The sequence below is a fragment of the Chelonia mydas genome, chromosome 5, assembly GCF_015237465.2.
Source record: "Chelonia mydas isolate rCheMyd1 chromosome 5, rCheMyd1.pri.v2, whole genome shotgun sequence".
Taxonomy (NCBI): Eukaryota; Metazoa; Chordata; order Testudines; family Cheloniidae; genus Chelonia; species Chelonia mydas.
The window spans coordinates 128887861-128909823 of NC_051245.2; the positions used below are offsets into that span (position 1 = coordinate 128887861).

Below are 21963 nucleotides of genomic sequence, written 5' to 3' on the forward strand. Positions count from 1 at the left end.
AAGTACAGCTTGGTTGGACCCAGGGATCTGGTCCCTATTGTCCACAGTCTAATTACACACTGTGTGAAAAAGTCCTGCCTTTTATCGGGTTAGAAATGTCCCACCTTGAACATCCCTTTGTTCCTGTGTTACAAGACAGTTAAATAGAAGCTCCTGATGTACCTTTCCTAGACCATTCACTACTTTATATAATTTTAATATGTCCCCTCTTATTCTCTCCTGTAAGGCAGTGATTTTCAACGTGTGGTCCATGGACCCCTGGGGGTCCACAGACTATGGCTGAGCTTTCCAAAGAGGGCCACGTCTCCATTTGAAAATTTTTAGGGGTTTGCAGATGAAAAAAAAATTGAAAACCACTGCTGTAAGGTAAACAGGTCCAACCTTTTCAATCTCTCTTCATATTAAGAGGCTGTCTAGACCCTAGATCATTCTCGTTGCTACTTTCTGAACCCCAGAAATTCTGCAGTAAATGTTGCAAATCAAAATCCAGGATCCTAACACCCCAAATGTAGCAGAGATTCAGAAACCAAACCTGGGTGTGAATCCAAATTTCTCTACTGGCCAGGTCTGTGCAATGACCCGGGTCACATGTTGTTTGGGTTTGGCAATTTGATTCACACTCTGAAAAGACTAGTTCTGGTGATGAATTTTGGATCCAGAGGCTGGTGTGAATTCTGTGGTTGAGGCCCATCTCTATCACAGAGGCACCAATCAGGGAGGTGTCTCACGCTCATGCCTAATAAGAAGGGCCAGGAATAAGACAGTTGCTAGCTACTTTCATGCAACTGCAGTATATTTGACTTTATATCTTTCTGAATCCAGTTCAGACAGACTATTAAAGTCCCCAGATGAACAGGTTCTTATATAGCCACTATCTCTCCAGGATGCTTGGCCCCCACAAGGAGCATCTGAACAGCCCAGCAGTTCCAGATACCATGCACGAAGCTCCCAGTCCGTTCCTTGCATTACTGTAATGCCTCCGATAAATAAAGGGGCCAATCTGTGCCCAGTTCTTCTTCTCTGCTCATATGGCTCAATCCAGTCTGTGCAGAATAGTATTATTTTTACAGTGCACCCAGGCAGGCCATTCGTCTGGTTTTAAGCTGGATAGACCTCTTTGTCTATGGTTGTCCCCGTCTGGTACTGGGACAAAACTAGATGTGGCTTTGTCGGTCATCATGGACATGGGATGCCATCTTGAAGAGTGCACTGCTGAGCTCTTCACAATGGCATCCTCTAGGCAGCGTGAGCTCATATGCACCAGGCATGCAAGATCATGCTGGAGGGGGCAGGGTCATGCAGGAAACGGGGAGTCCATGCCGTTCCCAGAAGTACCGGAATGTCTGGTGTTCTAGGGATGCTCAGTGGCAAATGACTTGCCCAAGATCCCACAGTAGAACCAGTAGATCCCACAGTAGATCAGAGTTGTTCCAGTAGATCCCAGGGTAGATCCAGTAATAGATCACAAGTGTCCTGACTCCCAATCCAATCAAATGACTCGCTCAAGATCCCACAGTAGATCCAGTAATAGATCGATTTAATTGGGGATTGGTCCTGCTTTGAGCAGGGGGTTGGACTAGATGACCTCCTGAGGTCCCTTCCAACCCTGATATTCTATGATTCTATGATTCTATGACTCCCAATCCAATCAGCTGGCCCACACTGCCTTTCCTGTTCTCTAACTCATTTCTGTTCCATTCAGTTCCTTATGCCATGCACTTCACCACAGTATGGGGTCCCTGGTACTTAATTTGTAATGAAAGAGGTACCAGGGGTCAAGACATTTTTTTTACATTCATAACTGATGCAGCCAGCCCAGAGGTGCCGAGGCTATGAACTGCCAACCCTGGAAGTGCGGGGGCTCTGGCCTGGCACAAATTAAGCACTGGGGGTCCCCTAACTTTACACCTCTCCTTCTGTTCTATGCAATTGCTCGGTGATGCTGGCAGACTAGGCGCCAGCTCATGCCAAGGCCCCAGGCCTCACTGAACGCTTACAAATGCTTAGCTGGGAGCCAGTCTGGCTTACCTGTGTGTTAGCATTATCAGAATAGATACTAGATGTTGAACTGAGAAGAATGTGTTTGGTGTTTTAAGATATGGCTGTAGGACGCTGCATGTATTATTCTCATTCAGCTATACCCCATGTTAGAAAGCGAGAGCAAGCATTTGCTTTGTAAACCTCTGTGACTATGTAACTCATCAAGCAGGGGAAAAGCCTTGTGTACTACAAATGGGCTCTAACCAGAAGATGTTAAATCCTGTTCGTTAAATGCATATGAGCCATTGTGGAAGATCAAGGATCAAAGACTTTGTTACACGCATTCCTCCCCCCGCACTCCATGAAGGGGCCTGTGTGGGAACTGCTGCTGTCAGCTTGGTTTCTGTGAGAAGAAGCTATAAATATGGAGAAGAGGAAAAATGCTTTATCCCTGGACTGTTTGGATTCTAACAGCCTAGAATAACTGAACAATAAGACGGGGAGCCTAAGTTCCCTGTAAGCAATGTGGCCGCGTGGCTGTGCAGTAGGCTCTCAAGGGCCACGCAGGTTGGGAGAGGTGCCCCTCACCCAGCCCGGCCCAGCCCAGCCCCACCAGAGCTGCCAGAAAGAGGCGCCCCTCACCCAGCACAGCCTGGCGCAGCCCAGCCAGAGCTGCCAGAGAGAGGAGCCGCTCCCCTGACCCAGCCCAGGCCTGCCGGAGCTGTCGTGGCTGGGGAGAGTTGCCTCTCACCCAGCCCCGAGCTGCCCGGGGGCAGCCTGCACCCCAAGTCCCTGCACCCCACCCCAGAGCCTGCACCCCTACCTGGAGCCCTCACCCTCTGCACCCAACCCTCTACCGCACTCCTGTGCTCCCTCCAGCACAGCAATCCCCTCATCCCAAGCCCCACCCCAGAGCCTGCACCCTCACCCCCCCACACCAACTCTCTGCTCCAGCCTGATCCCCCTCCCACACGCCGAACACCTCAGCCCCACACCCAGCACACATCACCTCCATATTGGTGCACATAACAAAAATTCATTCCGCACATGGATGTAAAAAATCGGAGGGAACGCTGCGGGGAGTCCCAGATTTAGAATCATAGAATCGCAGAATCATTAGGACTGGAAGGAACCTCGAGAGGGCATCTAATTCAGTCCCCTGCACTCATGACAGAAGTAAGTATTATCTAGACCATCCCTGACAGGGGTTTGACTAACTGCTCTTGAAAACCTCCAGTGATGGAGATTCCCCAACCTCCCTAGGCAATTTATTCCAGTGCTTAACCACCCTGACAGTTAGGAAGTTTTTCCTAATGTCCAACCTAAACCTCCCTTGCTGCAATTTAAGCCCACTGCTTCTTGTCCTATCCTCAGAGGTTAAGAAGAACAATTTTTCTCCCTCCTCCTTGTAACAACCTTTTACATACTTGAAAACTGTTATCATGTCCCCCCTCAGTCCTCTCTTTTCCAGATTAAACAAACCTAATTTTTTCAATCTTCCCTTGTAGGTCATGTTTTCTAGACCTTTAATTGTTTTTGTTGCTCTTCTCTGGATTTTCTCCAATTTGTCCACGTCCTTCCTGAACTGGTGGTGCCCAGAATTGGATGCAATACTCCTGTTGAGGCCTAATCAGCATGGAGTAGAGCAGAAGAATTACTTCTGGTGTCTTCCTTACAACACTCCTGCTAATATATCCCAGAATTGTATTCGCTTTTTTTGCAATAGCGTTACACTGTTGACTCATATTTAGCGTGTGGTCCACTATGACCCCCAGGTCCTTTCCGCAGTACTCCTTCCTAGGCTGTCGTTTCCCATTTTATCTGTGTGCAACTGATTGTTCCTTCCTAAGTGGAGTACTTTGCATTTGTCCTTATTGAATTTCGTCCTATTTACTTCAGATCATTTCTCCAGTTTGTCCAGATCATTTTGAATTTTAATCCTATCCTCCAAAGCACTTGCTACCCCTCCTAGTTTGGTATCGTCCGCAAACTCTTTATGTCATTATCTAAATCATTGATGAAGATATTGAAGAGAACCGGACCCAGAACTGATCCCTGTGGGACCCCACTCATTATGCCCTTCCAGCCTGACGGTGAACTACTGATAACTACTCTCTGGGAACGGTTTTCCAACCAGTTATGTACCCACCTCATAATAGCTCCATAGTAGCTCTAGGTTGTATTTCCCAAGTTCGTTTATGAGAAGGTCATGCGAGACAGTATCAAAAGCTTTACTGAAGTCAAAATCTACCACATCTACCACTTCCCCCCATCCGCAAGGCTTGTTACCCTGTCAAAGAAAGCCATCAGGTTGATTTGACACGATTTGTTCTTGACAAATCCATGCTGACTGTTACTTATCATGTTATTATCTTCTAGATGTTTGCAAACTGATTGCATAGTTATTTGTTCCATTATCTTTCTGGGTAGCCCTAGAAGACTTTTGGGAAACTGGCAGATTACTACCTCTCTGCTACTTTTTGACATTATGGACTGTGACTCGCCTGTACATATACTTTTATCTACTTTAACCTCTCAATATCTCTCATTCCTTTTTCCTAGCTAATAAACCTTTAGTTAGATTACTATAGAATTGGCTACCAGCATTGTCTTTGGTGTGAGATCTAGGATGCAAATTGACCTGGATGAGTGACTGGTCTCTTGGGACTGGGTGTAACCTGAATATTTTGTGATTTTTGGTGTATGTGACCATTCATCACATAGTTCAACTTGCCTGGTTGTCAAGATAGACATGTGGAAGGGGACTTGTCTGTGACTCCATTATAAGACTATTGTCATACTTTGGGCATTCATATTTGTTACTGGTGTGGTGAGATCTAATTATAGAACATATAATTAGTTTGGGGGTGTCTGCTCGGGGTTGAAGGGAACTGGCAGCTGGGTTCCATTTCTGCATCAGGCAGCTTTGGGATGGAACATGAAGAACCCACACCAGCAATGTAAATGAGACAGTTGCATTTGGGGATATGTCTTGAATGGAACTGGGAGAAACTTTTTGTGCTGAAATTCTTTTTGGCTGAAAACCATATGTGACATTACACTCCATATTCTTTATGGAAATATGCTTATGACAGAACTGAGATGTATTTTATTCAAGATGGCTCATGTAAGGTATCATTGGAAAGGTTATGCTTTACTGAATGTGAATATCCAATTTGTATACATGTATCATTTGGGTATCTGAAGCTGAGAATATTGACCATATGAGCTACATTGGATGACGCCAAACAATGTTAGTAGCTTATTGAAGAATTGCACACAAGCATAATGACAGGTTTCAGAGTAGCAGCCGTGTTAGTCTGTATCCGCAAAAAGAAAAGGAGTACTTGTGGCATCTTAGAGACTAACAAATTTATTTGATCATAAGCTTTCGTGAGCTACAGCTCACTTCATCGGATGCATTCAGTGGAAAATACAGTGGGGAGATTTATATAAATCAATTTAAAAATGATTTTTTTCAGTATTTCTGGCAAATTGAAAAACCAGAAAAAAATTCACTTTGGGTCAAATGAAGCATTCAAGACATTTCACTTCAGAAATATTGAAATGAACCATTTCAGCATTTCCAATTTGTTTTTCTCCTTCAAATGAGACAATTTGACAAAACAGACACAAATTTGCAACACCCAAGTCTATGTTGTGACAGGTTGGACCCCCCTTCTGGGATGCCACCTGATCTACTGGGATTTCACTGAGCCTCTCCTGCTCAGCCAGTCTGGGTTCCCTCTCTCCGCTTTGCTGGATTAGGCTCTCCGGCCTCTTGCAGCACACACGCAGGTAGGGCCACACCCCGCTGTAGACACAGACTGAAGTCAGCTCGGTGTCAGAGGACTCCCCCAGCACTCACGTGCACACTCCTTTTGGGAGATAAACCCCAAATAATACTGTCTTGCGCTGCAGTGAAAAATCTGCACAGCATAAGCTCATAAATGTTTTTGCCAGAAGCTGGGAATGAACGACATGGGATGGATCACTTGATGATTCCCTGTTTTGTTCATTCCCTCTGGGGCACCTGGCATTGGCCACTGTCGGAAGACAGGATACTGGGTTAGATGGACCTTTGATCTGACCCAGTAGGGCCATTCTTTTGTTCTTATGTAAATCTGCCCTCTTCCTCAATGTGAAGAGAGATATGCATGATTTCTTGCCCCACCCCAGTTAGAAATTGCAAAAACTGGGTTTAATAAAATACAGTGGAAAATACAGTGGGGAATGCTGGGGGAGTCCTCTGAAGTGAAACGTCCTGAATGCTTCATTTGACCCAAAGTGAATTTTTTTCTGGTTTTTCAATTTGCCAGAAATACTGAAAAAAATCATTTTTAAGTTGACCCACAAGGAGTCCCGTCGCCCCCCCCCCACCCGTTTTCAAGAACAGCCAGCGAACCAAAAAAACCAACAGTATTTTTGTGCACTTCTAGTCCCAAACACTTCTCTTGCTGACCTTCCTCATGCCTCTTAGGCTGGGCCTGTGCCTAATGGGGTGATCGTGTGGTACAGGAACTGGTTTCTCTTTGAGAAAGGGGAGAAGGACAGCAACAAAAATATGCCTCGCAGAAGCACCCCTAGAATGCTAGGGCTGGCTTTGTTTCCTAGCATTTTCAGCCCTTTCTGAGGCGGGGCTGAGCTGGAGGGTGTTCACTCAGGCAAGGGTAGAAAGTCTGAAGGGTCTGGGCGGGAGTGTGGAAGGACGGATGGCTTTTCAGGGGGGTTGGATGGATTTGGTGGAATTTTAGGGGTAGGGAAAGCGCGTTGTACAAAGGCTATGTCACATATCACTGTCTGAGGCAGAACAGTTTGGAGCAAGTCTTTTGTTCAAAATGTGACAGTGCATCCCCAAGGCACTGCACTCAGATTGAACGTCTCTTTTGATCCAAGCAGGGGTGGGGGACCTTTTACTGTTGGAAGCATCAGTTCTCCATTTGGGATGTACCTGAGGGCCCCCCCACCCCAATGTCCCTGCTTCTATAATGAGGGCTGGCATCTCTCTCTGCTCAGGATTGTATCCATGTTCTCTCCTACTGCCCCCTTCCCATTGCTGTTCTCTTTACCCTTTTTGTCTCTCTTTCTAAATACAGTCTCCCCGTTTCCCTTTCCATTTTGATTGACATTTTTTCTGTCTGCCTCTCTCAGCAGCCCTCGACTTTCAGCCTCTTTCTACCTCACCCACATCATCCTCCTTGTCACTCTACCAACCCAAGATACTGCCGTGTGCAGGGACAGCATGGGGAGAGACAGTCTCTGCTGGAGATTCTCTGGGCACTCAGAGCATGGGGATTAGGTGGGCACAGATCACTGCCTCTGGGAACTTTATTTGAATGTCTAAGCTGTGTAATGAATCTGCTGTCCCCCAGTGCAACATCCAGCCAGCACAACTCCTTAACACAACACACCTCAAGAGCAGCGCTCCTTGCAACAGGATAGGTTACAGCTGTAAATAGCAATAGAGCGGGGTCCCAGGCAATGGTACCCCCCCAACACACACATTGTTTGACCAGGGTGTCAGAAAACTTTTAAATCTCCAATTCTTGACACAGCCTGCCCTCAAGAGATGCTGGCCGCCTGGGGTGAAGGATTAAAGTTCAAACTGGGGACATCGCTGGAGTCATTTTACAATTTCTTTAGAACTTGATGCCAGATTGTAAATACAGCACACATCTCACTATGTTGTGGCCTTTTCTTAAGTGTATTCACATGTGTGTAACTGTACTGGTCACTGATCGTGTTTGGTGACAGTGCAACCCTGAACAGCAAATGAAAATCATAGGGCAGAAATTCTATTATCCTAGCCAGGGCCAGGCTGAAATTGTCTTTATGCACCTTTCTGATGCAAGGTGAGAGTTTGGCTGGGTGCATTTCGGATGACAGGGAGCTCCCTCCACATGCCATCCTTCAGTCCATGAGAACAATGCTTTATTTGAGTTATTTTTATTTAAAAAGTAACAAACTCTTACATGATTCATTAAAAGTTTGTTACACGCCACCTAATTATCAATGCAATAGAATAGACCAAGACATCTAGTGAGAGCTGGGGCCTGGGTTACACACACTCACAATTTTAATGAAACAGTTTGTGGTTCTGAATGCCTTTCCGTTCTCTAAAGTCGGGGGTTTAATGAATAATAATGATTAACAGACACCGTGTCGGTTTTATACACATGAGCACTCCCCTAGCACCTGAAATTGTGCTGATATAAAGAAAAGAAAACTGACAGTAATGAACAGCAGAATTTAGTGTATTAACCATTAACCTGTTTAGGTCGGTGATTTTTGTTCCAGCCAAGATTAAAAAGCAAAAGGTTGCACCAGCATTTCCCTGGCTGTCTACATTGATTAGCATATTTAATGCTCTGTTCCTCACTCCATAGAAGCAGACTGTAGATCTTTTTGCCAGTGCATCAGGGATAGCAAATACATGAACACTACAGAAGTGGTGTGTTTCTTCAATACACTCAGGGCTCTTGGAAATGCCAGGCATCTTGTATGAACTGTTGGCCTCATTCCCTGTCACGAGCGTATGTTGGGCATCAGGGGGCATGGTAGGATCCACAGCAGCTCCTTGCTGGACATCCAGAGGCAGCGTGCTCTCGCCACTAAAGGGCATGAAACTATCAGAGAGCGCTTGAGTTACTTCAGGGGTGGCAGCCGCTGGAGTAGCCCCTGAAGATCCTCTGCTCTGAGCTGCAGGTTCACCACCCGAGCTTGGCAAATTGTTGTTGCTTTCTTGGCCCACCGGGGTCCCCTCTGGAAGGATGACAGCAGTTCCAGGACCTGATGGATTTAACTCCAGGAAGTGGGGAGACTCCTTGGGGAACCAAGCTGAACCCTCCTTGGACTGCTGGTTTGAGTGCTGTGGCTGGTGAATCATCCTCAACAGTAAAATCTCCCTGCAGGTCTGGGTTTTGTGGCATCCCCCCCAGTCCAGCGCCCATGCCTATAAAACCAGGAGCCATGGCCCCATAGGCAGGCGCGCCTCTTCCGCCTCTCTGAAAAGCCCAGGTTGTTCCACCACATTCCCATCATCCTAGTTAGTCAGACTTGCTCCAGCGGTGCAGAAAGCAGCCGTGCTTGGACAAAAGCCTCGATATCTGTGGTTTTCATGCAATTGATGAAAGCTGCTGGCTTGACAGCCCTCTAATCACAGAGCAGGCAGAAGCAATAGAAACCTTTCTCACGCAGCCACAGGGGTATCTGTCTGTCTGTCTGTCTTCTGTCTACTAATTCTTCACACTTGTTAATGAAAGAAAGTGTTTCTGTGGCTTTTTCATTAAGGTATGGGAAAGGAGTATTTTCCATCTTCCTATACTCCTAATCAGATCTGTTTACCGATTTTTGCTCCATTTTTCTTTAAAAAAAACCAACAACCCCAAACTACTACTTTTGCTATTGAAGGACATTAAAATTCTATTCAGGGTTTTCAGGTCATCCTATCTGTTTTGTCCAGGGGTGAAAGTAACTTAAGGGACTTACCGGTACGCAGGGCCGGTGTCCTGAACAGGGGGGATGGGGCCGCAACTGGAAGGGGTGAGGCCTCAACCGGAAGGGGCAGGGCCCTTTAAATCACCACTGGAATCCCATGATAGCGGTAGCTGTGGTGGTGGCCGGGAGCCCTGGGTCTCTGGTGGCGATTTAAAGGGCCCGGGGCAGCAGCCGGAGCCCAGGGCCCTTTTAAATTGCTGGCCTGGGGAAGCTGCCCCCTGCCGATAGGGTCGGCTGTGTACCGGCTCTTGCCGGTACAACGCACCAGACTGTAAGGGCTTACTTTCACCTCTGGTTTTGTCATTGATGGGACACCAGAGCCAAGATCATCAGTGGTATTTAGGTGCCTAAATTCCCTTTGAAATCATTGTGAGATCAACCTTTGAGGATCTGGGCCTTAAAGCCTGATTCGCATTTACACTAAGGCCCCTTTACACTGCTCAGGTGTGTAAAGTGGCTGTCAATGACATATAAATTGTAATAATTTAAGTTGTGTAAAGTTTGAAGTAAGCCCTGTACGTACACTCTCTGGCAGAGCAAGCTTTTTGGCACAAGGTTCATAGAGCTTTTGCTTAACACTGGATTAAAAAGACAGGTGGGAAAATGTGTAACTCTTCCCCCGAAATACACATAAATACATCTTCAAAATCCCAGATAATCTGGGAGGCCTGTGGTGTTCAATCTGCTAAGAGATCATAAGCTATAACGGGAATGGAGATGAGTACTTTATTATAAGGTTTGGAGGAAGAGTGTGGTGTCTATTAGTGGCAATAGATTTATCAACGTGAACCCGTTTTTATCACATTTCTTCGGAGCTTGTGATGCCAAGTCTAACAGGAGGACCCCACAGGAAACATATCAAAGCCTGGATCAATCTAGATTAGTGCACATAATGCTCTGCTGTTGTTAAAACTTTGGCTGAGATTTTCAAAGCTGCGTAAGGGAGTTGACTGCCCAGTTGCCGTTAAATATTGGGGGGAATTGGGGACCCAGATCCCTTTAATGGCTTCGAAAATCTCAGCCTTTCATTTATATGTGTTTCAACTGTAATAGTTCAATTAATATTTTTCTTGGATTGAGGAAAAAAAGAGAGAGACTTGCTCCTTGGTTTGCTATATAGGGCGCATAATACAGCCCAGGGTAAAGCTGGACATAAAAGAAAGTAATCGTTTAAAAAAAGTTGTCTGCTTTAAGAAAAAAATGTTAAAATCAGACAGTGGCACAAGAGCAAAGAATGAATTGTGGGGTGGCGATAGGAAGAAGCTTCTTGGTGGCTGTTCTATCGGGTCTTGCTGAGCTACTTGAGCTATACCTGGGTACATTTAGAAACGAAAAAAGGGAAACAATATTGCAGTGCAACACAAGACAAAATGGTAGATAACACAATTGCTCTGATAAATGCAAGAAAGATACACAAAGAATGATGAATATATCATAGATACCTTAGTAACAAACAAACAAACATTCGGACTCTTGTAGCAAACAGAAGGGAATTTATGTCCCGCATTGAAAATGGATATTTTGCACATGCTCTTTTGAATTTCTGTCTTCCTGTTAGAGATACAGTACAGAAAGAGGCAGCTCTCCAGTTGGTCATAGCTCCCAAACAGCAGCATGGCAATTTACACCAGTTAAGGGTCTGCCTGTAAGTCTGTGGTACATAGATAATCATGTTCTGGTTAACAGGCAAGATATAAAATAAATATCTCTACTTACGGCCTGATCCAGTTGCTCTGAATACTCTAGTGCTGGTAACTGCAATATAATAATACAAAAATTGCACAATAAATAAAACAGACCTTAAATGCTAAGAGCTAATAAAGATTGAACTAAGCCGACCAAGGCAATGAAAAAGAAGAAAGGTTTCACTATACATTACACCAGCCAAATAAGTTTGGCCTGGCTAGAGAACCTCTGCCTATAGGGATAGGAGTTTTGCTACCTGACCTTCCTCCACACTATGAGCTTCTGTCATCTTGTATTCCTTTATTCCCTGAAATAAGGTGATAACGGCATTTCAGAATTATATCCTGGGAAGAGATCAGCCTGTGCTGTGACGTCATTATCAGAAGTCCTGTCCTCTGGAGGCAAAAACCTCTGACTTTTGGAGAAACAGGAATTTCAATCTGGCCCTTCTCCAATTTACAGGCTGCCACCTGAGCTGGTGTAAGTCAGCATGGTCTATAAAAGTCAATGGAGCCACACTGATGTTCTGTGGCTGAGAAGCCGGCCCTGTTACGGTTATAGACACACATATTTTTCCCAAAGTTGAGTGACTGTAAAGTGTTTTTATTAGGCTATGTAGAAGAGCATTTCAAATCTTCTGCCCGCAAAGAAGGGGACTGGCACCTTTGTATCAGGTTATGCCAATGGATTCCTCCAGTCCCCCCATATACCCCTCATGCCCAGCCTGCCTACTTCATCTCTCCCAACGTAGGCACATAACAAGTAGCCTGATTTTCAGTGGTGCTGAGTCTCCAACTGCTCCCCGTACAGTTGGAAATAAATATTGTCTGGTTTCATTTTATGTAGGTACATCCAAATTATACTGTACAGGCCCTATCCAAAGCCTACTGCAGTCAATGGAAAGACTCTTGTTGACTTCAGTAGGCTTTGGATCAGGGAGTAGATGCAGATGGAAATGGCCTGTTGTTGTCTGCTAGCTAGAACCAGCTGTTCTTGGCCTCCCGGCAGTTCTCCTAGCTGCAGTGATGGCTGTCCCTGCTGGACACGGTTGGTGCACTTCATTCTGCGGCCTTGCCCTGCAGGCATCTGAGTTGGTTGTGGGAAAGGATTTTGTGCTTGTAATCGAGGTAGTTGCAGTTGAAGAGCCGTCTGCTGCGATAGCAGAGGTGGAGGGTGCAGGGGCAAGGCATATTCATAGTACTGCAGAGAGATGGAAGGAGATGTAGCCATGTTGGGAAGGACGAGGGAGTGTTAATAAATTATGTCACAGATGGAGCATTCTTCTAAATCAAGTTTCAGAGTAACAGCCGTGTTAGTCTGTATTCGCAAAAAGAAAAGGAGTACTTGTGGCACCTTAGAGACTAACCAATTTATTTGAACATAAGCTTTCGTGAGCTACAGCTCACTTCATCGGATGCATACTGTGGAAAATACAGAAGATGTTTGTTTTTATACACACAAATCATGAAAAAATGGGTGTTTATCACTACAGAAGGTTTTCTCTCCCCCCACCCCACTCTCCTGCTGGTAATAGCTTATGTAAAATGATCACTTTACATAAGCTCACGAAAGCTTATGCTCAAATAAATTGGTTAGTCTCTAAGGTGCCACAAGTCCTCCTTTTCTTTCTTCTAAATCAAGAGCATCATTAAAGAAATATCATGGCATCAGCATATGAAAAAATGAGAGCTCAGCAATGCTGCCTGGAGTGGTCATGTCGAGAATTCTTCCAAGGTCGTTGATTGCATTTCTCAATGTTTATAGCTGTGGTCCTTAGCTTCTCCATACCGTGATCCTTTACGACAACAGAGTACAATGTTGGGCCTCTCTTGCTATAGAGTTCAGGATCCCACTCTCAACTAGCCATGGAGAAAAGGTGTGGTCACAGGCCCACAGATGGACAATCTATGGTTTATAGCATTGAATTGTGCTACACTTACTCTGTATTAGAGTAATTACGCTAATCCCTATTCCCATGCATCACTACAATGCAGACTTTAAAGTCTTGGTCCTGCTTCAGCGCAGGGGGTTGGACTAGGTGGCCTGTCAAGATCCCTTCCAGAGTCTGTGTGATAACACCCTGTCTGTCAAATAATGTGCCAGAACGTAATCACTGTTTTCTACAATCTTAGATTCACATTTATATATGAGTAGGGTTGGAAGGATTAGACTTTTGTCCGTAAATGCCGATTTCACTTTACCCAGGATAAAATCGATATTTCCATAGATGATCGTTGGTATGTACAGATCGGCAAAGTAAGCAAAATGCTGCTTGAGAACTTGTTAGCGTTTGATTTAAGGCTACTTACGCTGTATATGTTGATGTGATGGTGGCACTTTGTGTTTCCATGGTTATAAAGCTTTAACTTTTTGAGTCTCACATCTAGGCTCATTAAATAATTATCTGATCCCCCACTGTCTCCCTCCCCGCCCCCCACAATTTCCCACAACTGTGCAAATCTAAATGGCTTAAAAATAAACATAGATATCATGCACCAAAATGATTTTAAAAAATCCAATTCAGCCAAGCCTATATATAAGATAAACTGTGAACACATACTGGCAGAGTCAGAACTGTGTGTTCAGCCCCCAGTTTCCCATTTCCTGATTTGAGCTGTTTAATTCTGCATCCTTAACACTGAATTCACATGTCCTGTTTTACAATTACATTGAAAAGAAAAATCCTTATTTCTCTATAAAAAGTCTTATCCATCTGAGCTATTTCTGTGCCTGCCCATTACCATAGTATCTGAGCACCTCACAATCTTTAATGCATTTATCCTCACAACACCCCTCTAAGGCAGGGCAGTGCTATTATCCCTATTGTACAGATGGGAAACTGAGGCACAGAGCAGCTAAGTGACTCTGCCAAGGTCGTTCAGGGAATTGAACCTGAGTGCCCTGAGTCCAAGAATAGGGACTGGACTAACCACTAACTCTAGCCACTGGATATTCCTTCCCCTCCAGTATCTTCTGGATCTTTCAAAGGGCTCAGAGAAGTTTGGTGTCCAATTCAAAGGGATTTGGTCACCTAACTCCCTTAGGCATTTTTTGAAGATCCCAGCTATCCTTGTTAAAATGTGCCTTCATAGTCAGTTTCCTGTGGGTGACTTAATGACATTCATTGGAACATAGCGCACCTTTAGTCCCTTATGTGTGCTACCATGCCGCTGTGAGTGACTCATTTTGGATGCTTCAAAGTAAGGCACAAACCCATAATGCACCTAACCTTCCTGAGCCCTGGTTGAGTCACTGAGTACAGTTTCTGGATGGCAATGTCCAGATGGCAATGGCATGAAGAGCTCACCTGTTGGGTCTCATGTGGTCTTCGTTGCCACCACGGAGATGAAGAGTGTGGTGGCAGGAGCCCATGCAGCCAAAATTAATTACATGGTTCACCATAGTTGTACCGAGTATACTCAGTGAATAGCAAAAGCAGAGGATTTGTTTTCTGTAGTACTATGCTCATTTCTGACACTAACAGATCTACGTAAGAAGTGATGCTCAGCACCATGTTATGATTCCCCTTGACTAAAACTTGATGGAGTTTAGGTTGCAAATATGTATCAATAATTTAAGGATCAGGGAATGTAAGAAAATGTACTGACACCTTGGCTTGGTTTTCCTTCATCAAGACCATAAGCACACAATAAATCCTCCCTAATATCAAACTTATTATCCTGCTGGCTGTGAAAGAATGGAGAGATTGCTATTCTTATGTCTATTGTCTGATGCTCGGGAAGCATTTGATACTATTCAGGTGGAGGCCAGATAAGTAGGTATGTCTGTATTGGTGACTCTATTGTGTATCATCAGACCTACTGATGACGGAGAATGAGAAGTCCTTAGAGGAGTACAGGAAGCTCTCTTCACTTAGCTGGGTAGCAGCTAAGCTCTTACTCAATAGCCATCATTTGTTGCTGGGGAAGATTTATGAAGGAAGTTGGGTCAAGGCAGCACTGCTGTCATTTGGGTCCTGGGTTGTTGAAAATGCCCCTGAACCACTGTGGTGAATGATTTCAGCTGTGGCTCTCAAGATAACAAGCAAAACTTTCATTGATATCCATGGAAATAGTTAGGCCAACACTGAGTACCTTTGAAAATTCCACCCCTTGTGTGTAATATATTTCAAACAACAATAGTAGTCATTAATACTTAGTGTGGCTTCTGTGTTTTCTATATGCCTTTGTGTTTTAGGTGTGTCATGGCAAAATTACAGGTGAAAGCCTCATTCCACTGAAGTCAATTGGAGTTTTGCCATTGACTTCAGTGAGGCTTGGATCTCACCCTACATGTCTTAACAGCATGGTGGTTGATCCTGTGAACTTCTGTGGTTATAGCTACTCTAGCCTGTGCTAATTTGCTCAATCAAATGCCACTAAAGGTATTGTCCTATGAGAGAGAGCGCACACGCAGTCTGTGTAATGAAGAACACGTACATTGCAGGAAAGCGTGTCTGTGGTTTGACTGATTTCTTCAGTTTCAGCTTTTGGACTCTTTAGATATTGTTCACTCAACAGAATGGGTGTGACTAGATAAACAAAATGGAAAAAAACATGCAACTAGTGTAGGAAACGCTTGCGATCCTTGCAATTTTTCTTCTGAGGGTTATATACTTTTAAAATGCAAAGGATACAGATATATTTCTTAGATGAACATACTTTGTTAACAAGGAATAAACTGCTATACCACCTATACAGTATCTTGAGATTATCTGAATTTTAGAGAAATAAAGCCACGAGGAGCCAGACTTCCCAAACAGTTCAGCTCCGGGTAGCTCCCACTGAGAACAATAGGAGCTTCCGGATGCTGAGCACTTCTGAAAATCTGGTCCTAGATCTTGACCGTAGACAGCTGTTATCTTGTCAGTATAATCCCAGCTGTACAACTTGTGCAGCATAATCACACCGGATACCGTGCATGGAATCCAAAGAGAATGACAGATTGTTTTTTGATGTCTTATGCTAATGAACAACTTATAGTTTGATAGACAGATATGACTTACTGGCAGAGCAAAATCTGTGTCTAGGAGGCATATCATCAGCCTCCAGTCATTTAAATTTCAGAGCTCTATCTGGAACAGAAATATGTTGGGAGAATTGCTAATTAGTTTTAGCTCCTGGAAATGAAATAGTGTGCAGTGAATCAACAACATATTCAATATGAGTGCCATATTCCTTGAAAATCCTCTTCATTTCCAATCACTGAAATTCTGTGGAGTGCTGAAATACACTGTGAGATTACAGGCTGTGATGCGTTTTTTATGGGAACGCAGGTATAATTTGGTTTATACTGAAACACTCAAGGGAACATACGGTAAAACATGAAATTTCAGTGTTTGCTGACTGATAATAAAATGTGCCTATGTGCTGTTTACAGAATTATTGTTATCACTAATACTCTCCTCTGCTTTTTTTGTCTTCAAACATTTAAGCGTCATGGAAGGTACAGATTAATCCAATTATAGCTACAGGTTTTCACAGTAAGGAGACTATCTAAGTAAACCAGAGCTCTATCTATACTCATGGTGATCGTTTTACCTTCAAAATGACGGCTCTGATTATTTTTGTTTACTCTATCTGGTGAACAGTAGACGTGCAGTCCCACAAATTTTAATTCCCCAAAGGAGGGGTGATCACTGATGTTATGTCCCAAGCTGAGGGAAAATTTGCTGACAGCAGAAGCCGGTTTGGGCCAGCTTAGTGCACTAAGTGAAAACAGCAGCCCTAACGAATCAACCTCCAACCATGTCTACGCTAGGTCAGTAAAATGAACGTTAACATCACTGATGAATGTTACGTGAACTGCTCTTCCAGAATCTGGTGGTGGAAGTAGAGAAAGCTTCACGAGATAAAGACTTCATGTTTTGTTGCAGAACACAGGGGTTTTCAATGAAATTGCAAGGCAGTTAATGTCAAGCAGATGAAAAGCAATACTTCTTTACAACACCTAACTAGCCTCTGGAACTCTCAGCCATAAGAGATCACTGAGGTTTAAAAGGATTCTTTTATAAAAGATGAAACAATTCTAAGGCTACTGAGAACATCCCCAGTTGTGAGGATGCCAGTTGTTTTTAAAAGGGAGACAAACCCTTATGCATCCAATCTCTAAAGCCTAGAGAGAAATGTCCTCTGTGGTTATTCCATTATTGTCCGCTGTGGAGCTTCTTGCAGTTCTCTGAAGCAGCTCATGCTGGCCACTGTCCGAGACAAGATGCCATGTCATCCAGTCCAGCAGTTCCCCTGTTTATATGCTGCACTGAGTTTTCTTATCAGCACGTATTCTAAAATAAAGTGGTTATTTACCATGTCCTCAGAGCCCGGCACAGCTCCCTAGAACCCAACCAAGAAACACAAAATCGGAGTTAGCAAAAATTGGGATTAAGGTATAGACATTTTCTTTTCACCTTTAAAAGACGTGAAAATCTTAACAGGTCCACTAAGTGAGATGCAATGGATTCTTCCTTTTGACCATATGGGCCAGAAAGACATTCAGAATTAAAATCGGGACCTTAGGACGAGGTGGGAGTACATTAGAAAAATTGCACTGGTTTAACTACGTCAGTTTGAAATTGATCTTGTTAAACCAATGCAACTCCCTAGTGCCGCTGCACTTAAACTGATTAAATCAATTTAACTTAATTCTGTGACTTTCCTGCAAATGTTATATCAGTTACAACAGGAGACAAAACAGTTTAATGGCATCTACATTAGGGGTTTGTACTGGTTTAACGTGATTGACTTTGAAATCAATATCTTTAAATGGGTGCAATTTTTCTAGCAGATAAGCCCTTATTGGCATCAGAAGATTCAGTTAGCCCTGAATTCTCTCTTCTCAGTAGCCTTGGAACTTACTGGAACTTACTGGTATTATCCATTGTCCATCTTTAGGAGAAAGCGGAATCGCTGCAGAATTGTATATTTAAACTAGAGCTGGGCAAGCAGCCAGAAAAGTAATCTACTAATTGCAGTTTCTCAGTTCATCTCTGACTTGTTCCTTTCGTGCTCCTCTTGGTTTACTCAGCTACATACATCTACCTGAAGCAGGTTTTTCTCAGTATAAACACCTGGATTGGCTGATGTTTGTGAAAATACATGTATTCTCGTGCAAACAAGGTTATCTGATGAATATGGGTGTTTACTGGGCGCTCTGCCAGGAGTGCTGTGTGTGATGTGTTCTCACACACACAGTTCAGAGATTGTTGGGACCTGAATGTCACAGGAAAGGTCATTTGATCTTTATCCTAGAAATCATGCTACTTTGCCCATTCTCATGATGCCTGTTTCCTAGATGGGAACTTTCAAGCATACGTTGTAAAGAACTAGAAATGATGGCTATGGACGTAAAGCACACACTCTCAATTTCAATAGCACAAACAACAAGGATATTCTATATTATAGGACATAACGCATCCTCCTTACCTGTGGCCCCATTTGTGCTACTATAATTGGAAACATCTGCATAAAAATAGATAAATAATTAAATTGAGGTTGTTGAGCCAAATTCAGTTAAATCTGTACAAGACTAAGGCTGGAGAGCCGGACTGGGTAGACAAAGCACTTCACATTCATTTAGCCACGTGGCTGCAATGTATTTGACTAAGGAACAGGAAAAGTATTTCATTGACTCAGTAAAAACATGTGAACATATGTGGACTTTTAGGGCATCACAATATTTTGATTATATAAAAAACAACGATAAACTGTAATAGAGAAAAAACGTGGCTGAAATTTTGATCTCTCTCTCTCTCAGTATTCCTGCCCCACCAGCAAAAAGCATTGTTGGGGAGACAAGGAAACAGAACCCCTTGACTTTTAAAGTGCTCTTTAGTGCCGAGTTAATAATTGATTTAATTTTTGGTTTGCTTTTTTCCCGGGGACAAACCGAAAAGTCTATTAAAAAAATTCAGTTTAATGAACCAAAACTGATTTTTTTTTTCTGAAACAAAAGAACAAAATTTTGCTTTAGGTCTAAGCAGTTTTTTTTCAGTGTTTCATTATATCAGAGCAGGGGGAGAGGGAAGCGTTTACCCTTTTTTAGTATAAATATAATTCAATTGCAAAACAAAGCATTATTTCAAAATGAAAAGTCAAGCCAGTCATTTCAAAAGGAACCATTTCAAATTCCTAAAAAAAAAATTTTCAGCCAAACCTATTGGCTGAATTTGTTCTCAATTTGCAAATAGTTTTGGTGGCCTGAAAAAATCATCGACCAGTGAATTTACTATTCACTGGGGAAAAAATTGCCCAGCTCTAGGGCTGCCAACTTTCTAATCGCACAAAACGGAACACCATAGCCACGCCCCTTCCCCCAGGCCCCGCCCCCACTCACTGCATTCCCCGTCACTCGGTGGCTCACTTTCACTGGGCTAGGGCAGGGGGTTAGGGTGCAGGAGGAGGTGAGGACTCTAAGTGGGGGTACCAGCTCTGGGGTGGGGCCGGGGATGAGGGGTTTGGGGTGCAGGAGGGGGCTCCAGGCTGCGGGGTGGGGTGAGGGATTTGGAGTGTGGAAGGGGGCTGCAGGTTGAGGTAGGGGATTGGGGTACAGGAGGGGGTATGGGCTCTGGGCTGGGGGTGCAGGCTCTGGGGTAGGACCAGGGATGAGGGGTTTGGGGTGTAGGAGGGGGCTCAGGGCTGGGGCAGGGGCTCAGGGTTGGGCCAATGGGAGTGTGGAGCTGGTGCTTGGGGCGGGGGCAGCGCACAGAGCCCAGTGGGTACACCCCCTCGCCGCCTAGGAGCCGGACCTGCTGGCTGCTTCCTGGGTGCAGCGCAGTGCCAGGACAGGTAGGGACTAGCCTGCCTGAGACCCCACAGCACTGCCGACCGCACTTTTAACGGCTGACTGGAGCCGCCAGGGTCCCTTTTTGACAGGGCGTTCCAGTCAAAAAATGGATGCCTGGCAATCCTACCCCGCTCGAGTGCCAGGTGGATTTTCACTGCAACGCTTAGCTCATGCATGCCTAGGAGCCTTAGCGGGCCAGGCTAGCAGCCGTACTCTTACTCCTGGGGCTGGCTGTTCTCAAGATCTTCTGTACACAGTCAGCAACCGGGGGGCTGTTAGCACAGTGTGACTGTGATTATAGACCTGAGCATGAGCAATACCCAGAGCTGCCTTCGTGAAGGTGTCAGGGAAATTGTGACTGAGCTTACTGATTGTTGTGGCAGCAGCTGCTGTTGCACATTCACCCCATTTCCTGCTCTCGGCGGTGCCTGTCACCTGCACCATTCCTGTTGCAGCCATAAGCTACGTGATGGGGAAAGAGATGCTTCTAACGGTTAGAAGCAACCTCGCGCAGAAGTGAAGAAACACATGCTACACAAAGTAGAAGTTTGTTTAAATTCCAGCTAAAAATCCAACCAGATTCCTAGAGTTTTAATCCCAGACCCAGAAATTACAGGTGGAAAAAACATGTTATCTCATTCACCCCTGCCAGTACACAAATGAGAGGCTTGCAATCTGAAAGACGAGGCCAGTTACCCTTATCCTTCTGCAGAACACACACACCCTTTTACATGCCGAACGTTGCATAATTCTTTGTCTTGCTCATCATACACTGGAACTGGAGCAGTATCTCTGCTATTAACTGAACCTTTTGCAATAAATGAGTGAACATGAAAATAAAAAAATTGACTGCTAGCGGGAAAAAAATCCCATCTTTGAATTTTTATATTACATGCTTTCTTCCTAAAATTAAGCTAGTGCCACCCACACTTCCTGAGTCCGTAAGGAATACAAGCAGTAATTAAAGACACATTTCATTAGTCTGCAGCTATCGATATTTTGAATAAACGTTATATTGACAGACTTCCACCTGGCCCGTAGCCGAGGAAGGGTGGTCTGGGGCTGGGGTGGGTGGATGACAGTGTCGTGTAGTGGATAGGATGTGACTCGGGAGACTTGGGTTCCATGCTCAGCATGACATTGGCCTGCGGGGGTCCCCTGGGCCAGTCATCCTCCCCTGCTCCCCGCCCAGGGCCCTGCTTCCTCGTCAGTAAAACAATAGATAATGATATGACTTCCTTTGTAAAGAGCTTTCTGATCTACAGATGAAAACTTCACTAGGTATCAGTAAGCACCAGGGATTGTGGTTAAACCACTGAAGTAAAGTATAGACTTTTTGGGTCCAATTCCCAGGACCTCTCATAGGCTTGATGTGAAATTTTGGTCAAGTCATCTAACCTCTCTGTGTCTCATTTATAGAGTTGGTCTGGGGTTTTTTGGGTTTTTTTTGTTTTGTTTTTTTGTTTGCAGTCTTGTTATAGCGTGTTGGTCCGAGGAAAGGAGACAGACAAGGTGGATGAGGTAATATCTTTTACTGGACCAACTGCTGTCCATGAAAGAGACAAACTTTTGGGCCCCACAGAGCTCTTCATCAGACCTGGCATGGAACTCAGAAGCTGGTCTCTCTCACCGATAGAAGTTGGACCAATAAAAGATATTACCTCACCCACCTTGTCTCTCTCGATTTGGTTTTCAAACATTGCTGGTCTTGCTGAAATTTTTCAGGTATTTGTCAAAACACTGAAATATTCAGTGAGAAATTTTGGAAAGTTTTTTGTTTTTCATTGTAAATAAAATACAGTTTTGGCGGAGCAGTACTCAGTTCCCTTTCTGTAAAATAGGATTTTATGGTATTTCCTTTCTCCTACACTATGTCTGTGTTGCGTGTTAGCCCTTTGGGTCAGGAACCTTACGCTGTGTGTGTGTGTGTGTGTGTGTGTGTGTGTGTGTTTGTGTGTGTGTGTGGCACTTAGCACAATAGGGTCCTGCTCTCAGCTGGGGCCTCTGGGGCTGCTATAA

General features: G+C 44.3%; 1 protein-coding gene across 1 annotated transcript; it reads right to left on the bottom strand.

The window, feature by feature from the left end:
* Positions 1-7711: 7711 nt before the first annotated feature.
* Positions 7712-14677, bottom strand: AMBN (ameloblastin). The gene is given in 7 exon segments (XM_037903130.1): positions 7712-7741; positions 8360-8795; positions 8797-8982; positions 10281-10342; positions 11194-11232; positions 12124-12363; positions 14471-14677. Coding segments are annotated over 7 exon segments (1200 nt in total).
* Positions 14678-21963: the final 7286 nt, after the last annotated feature.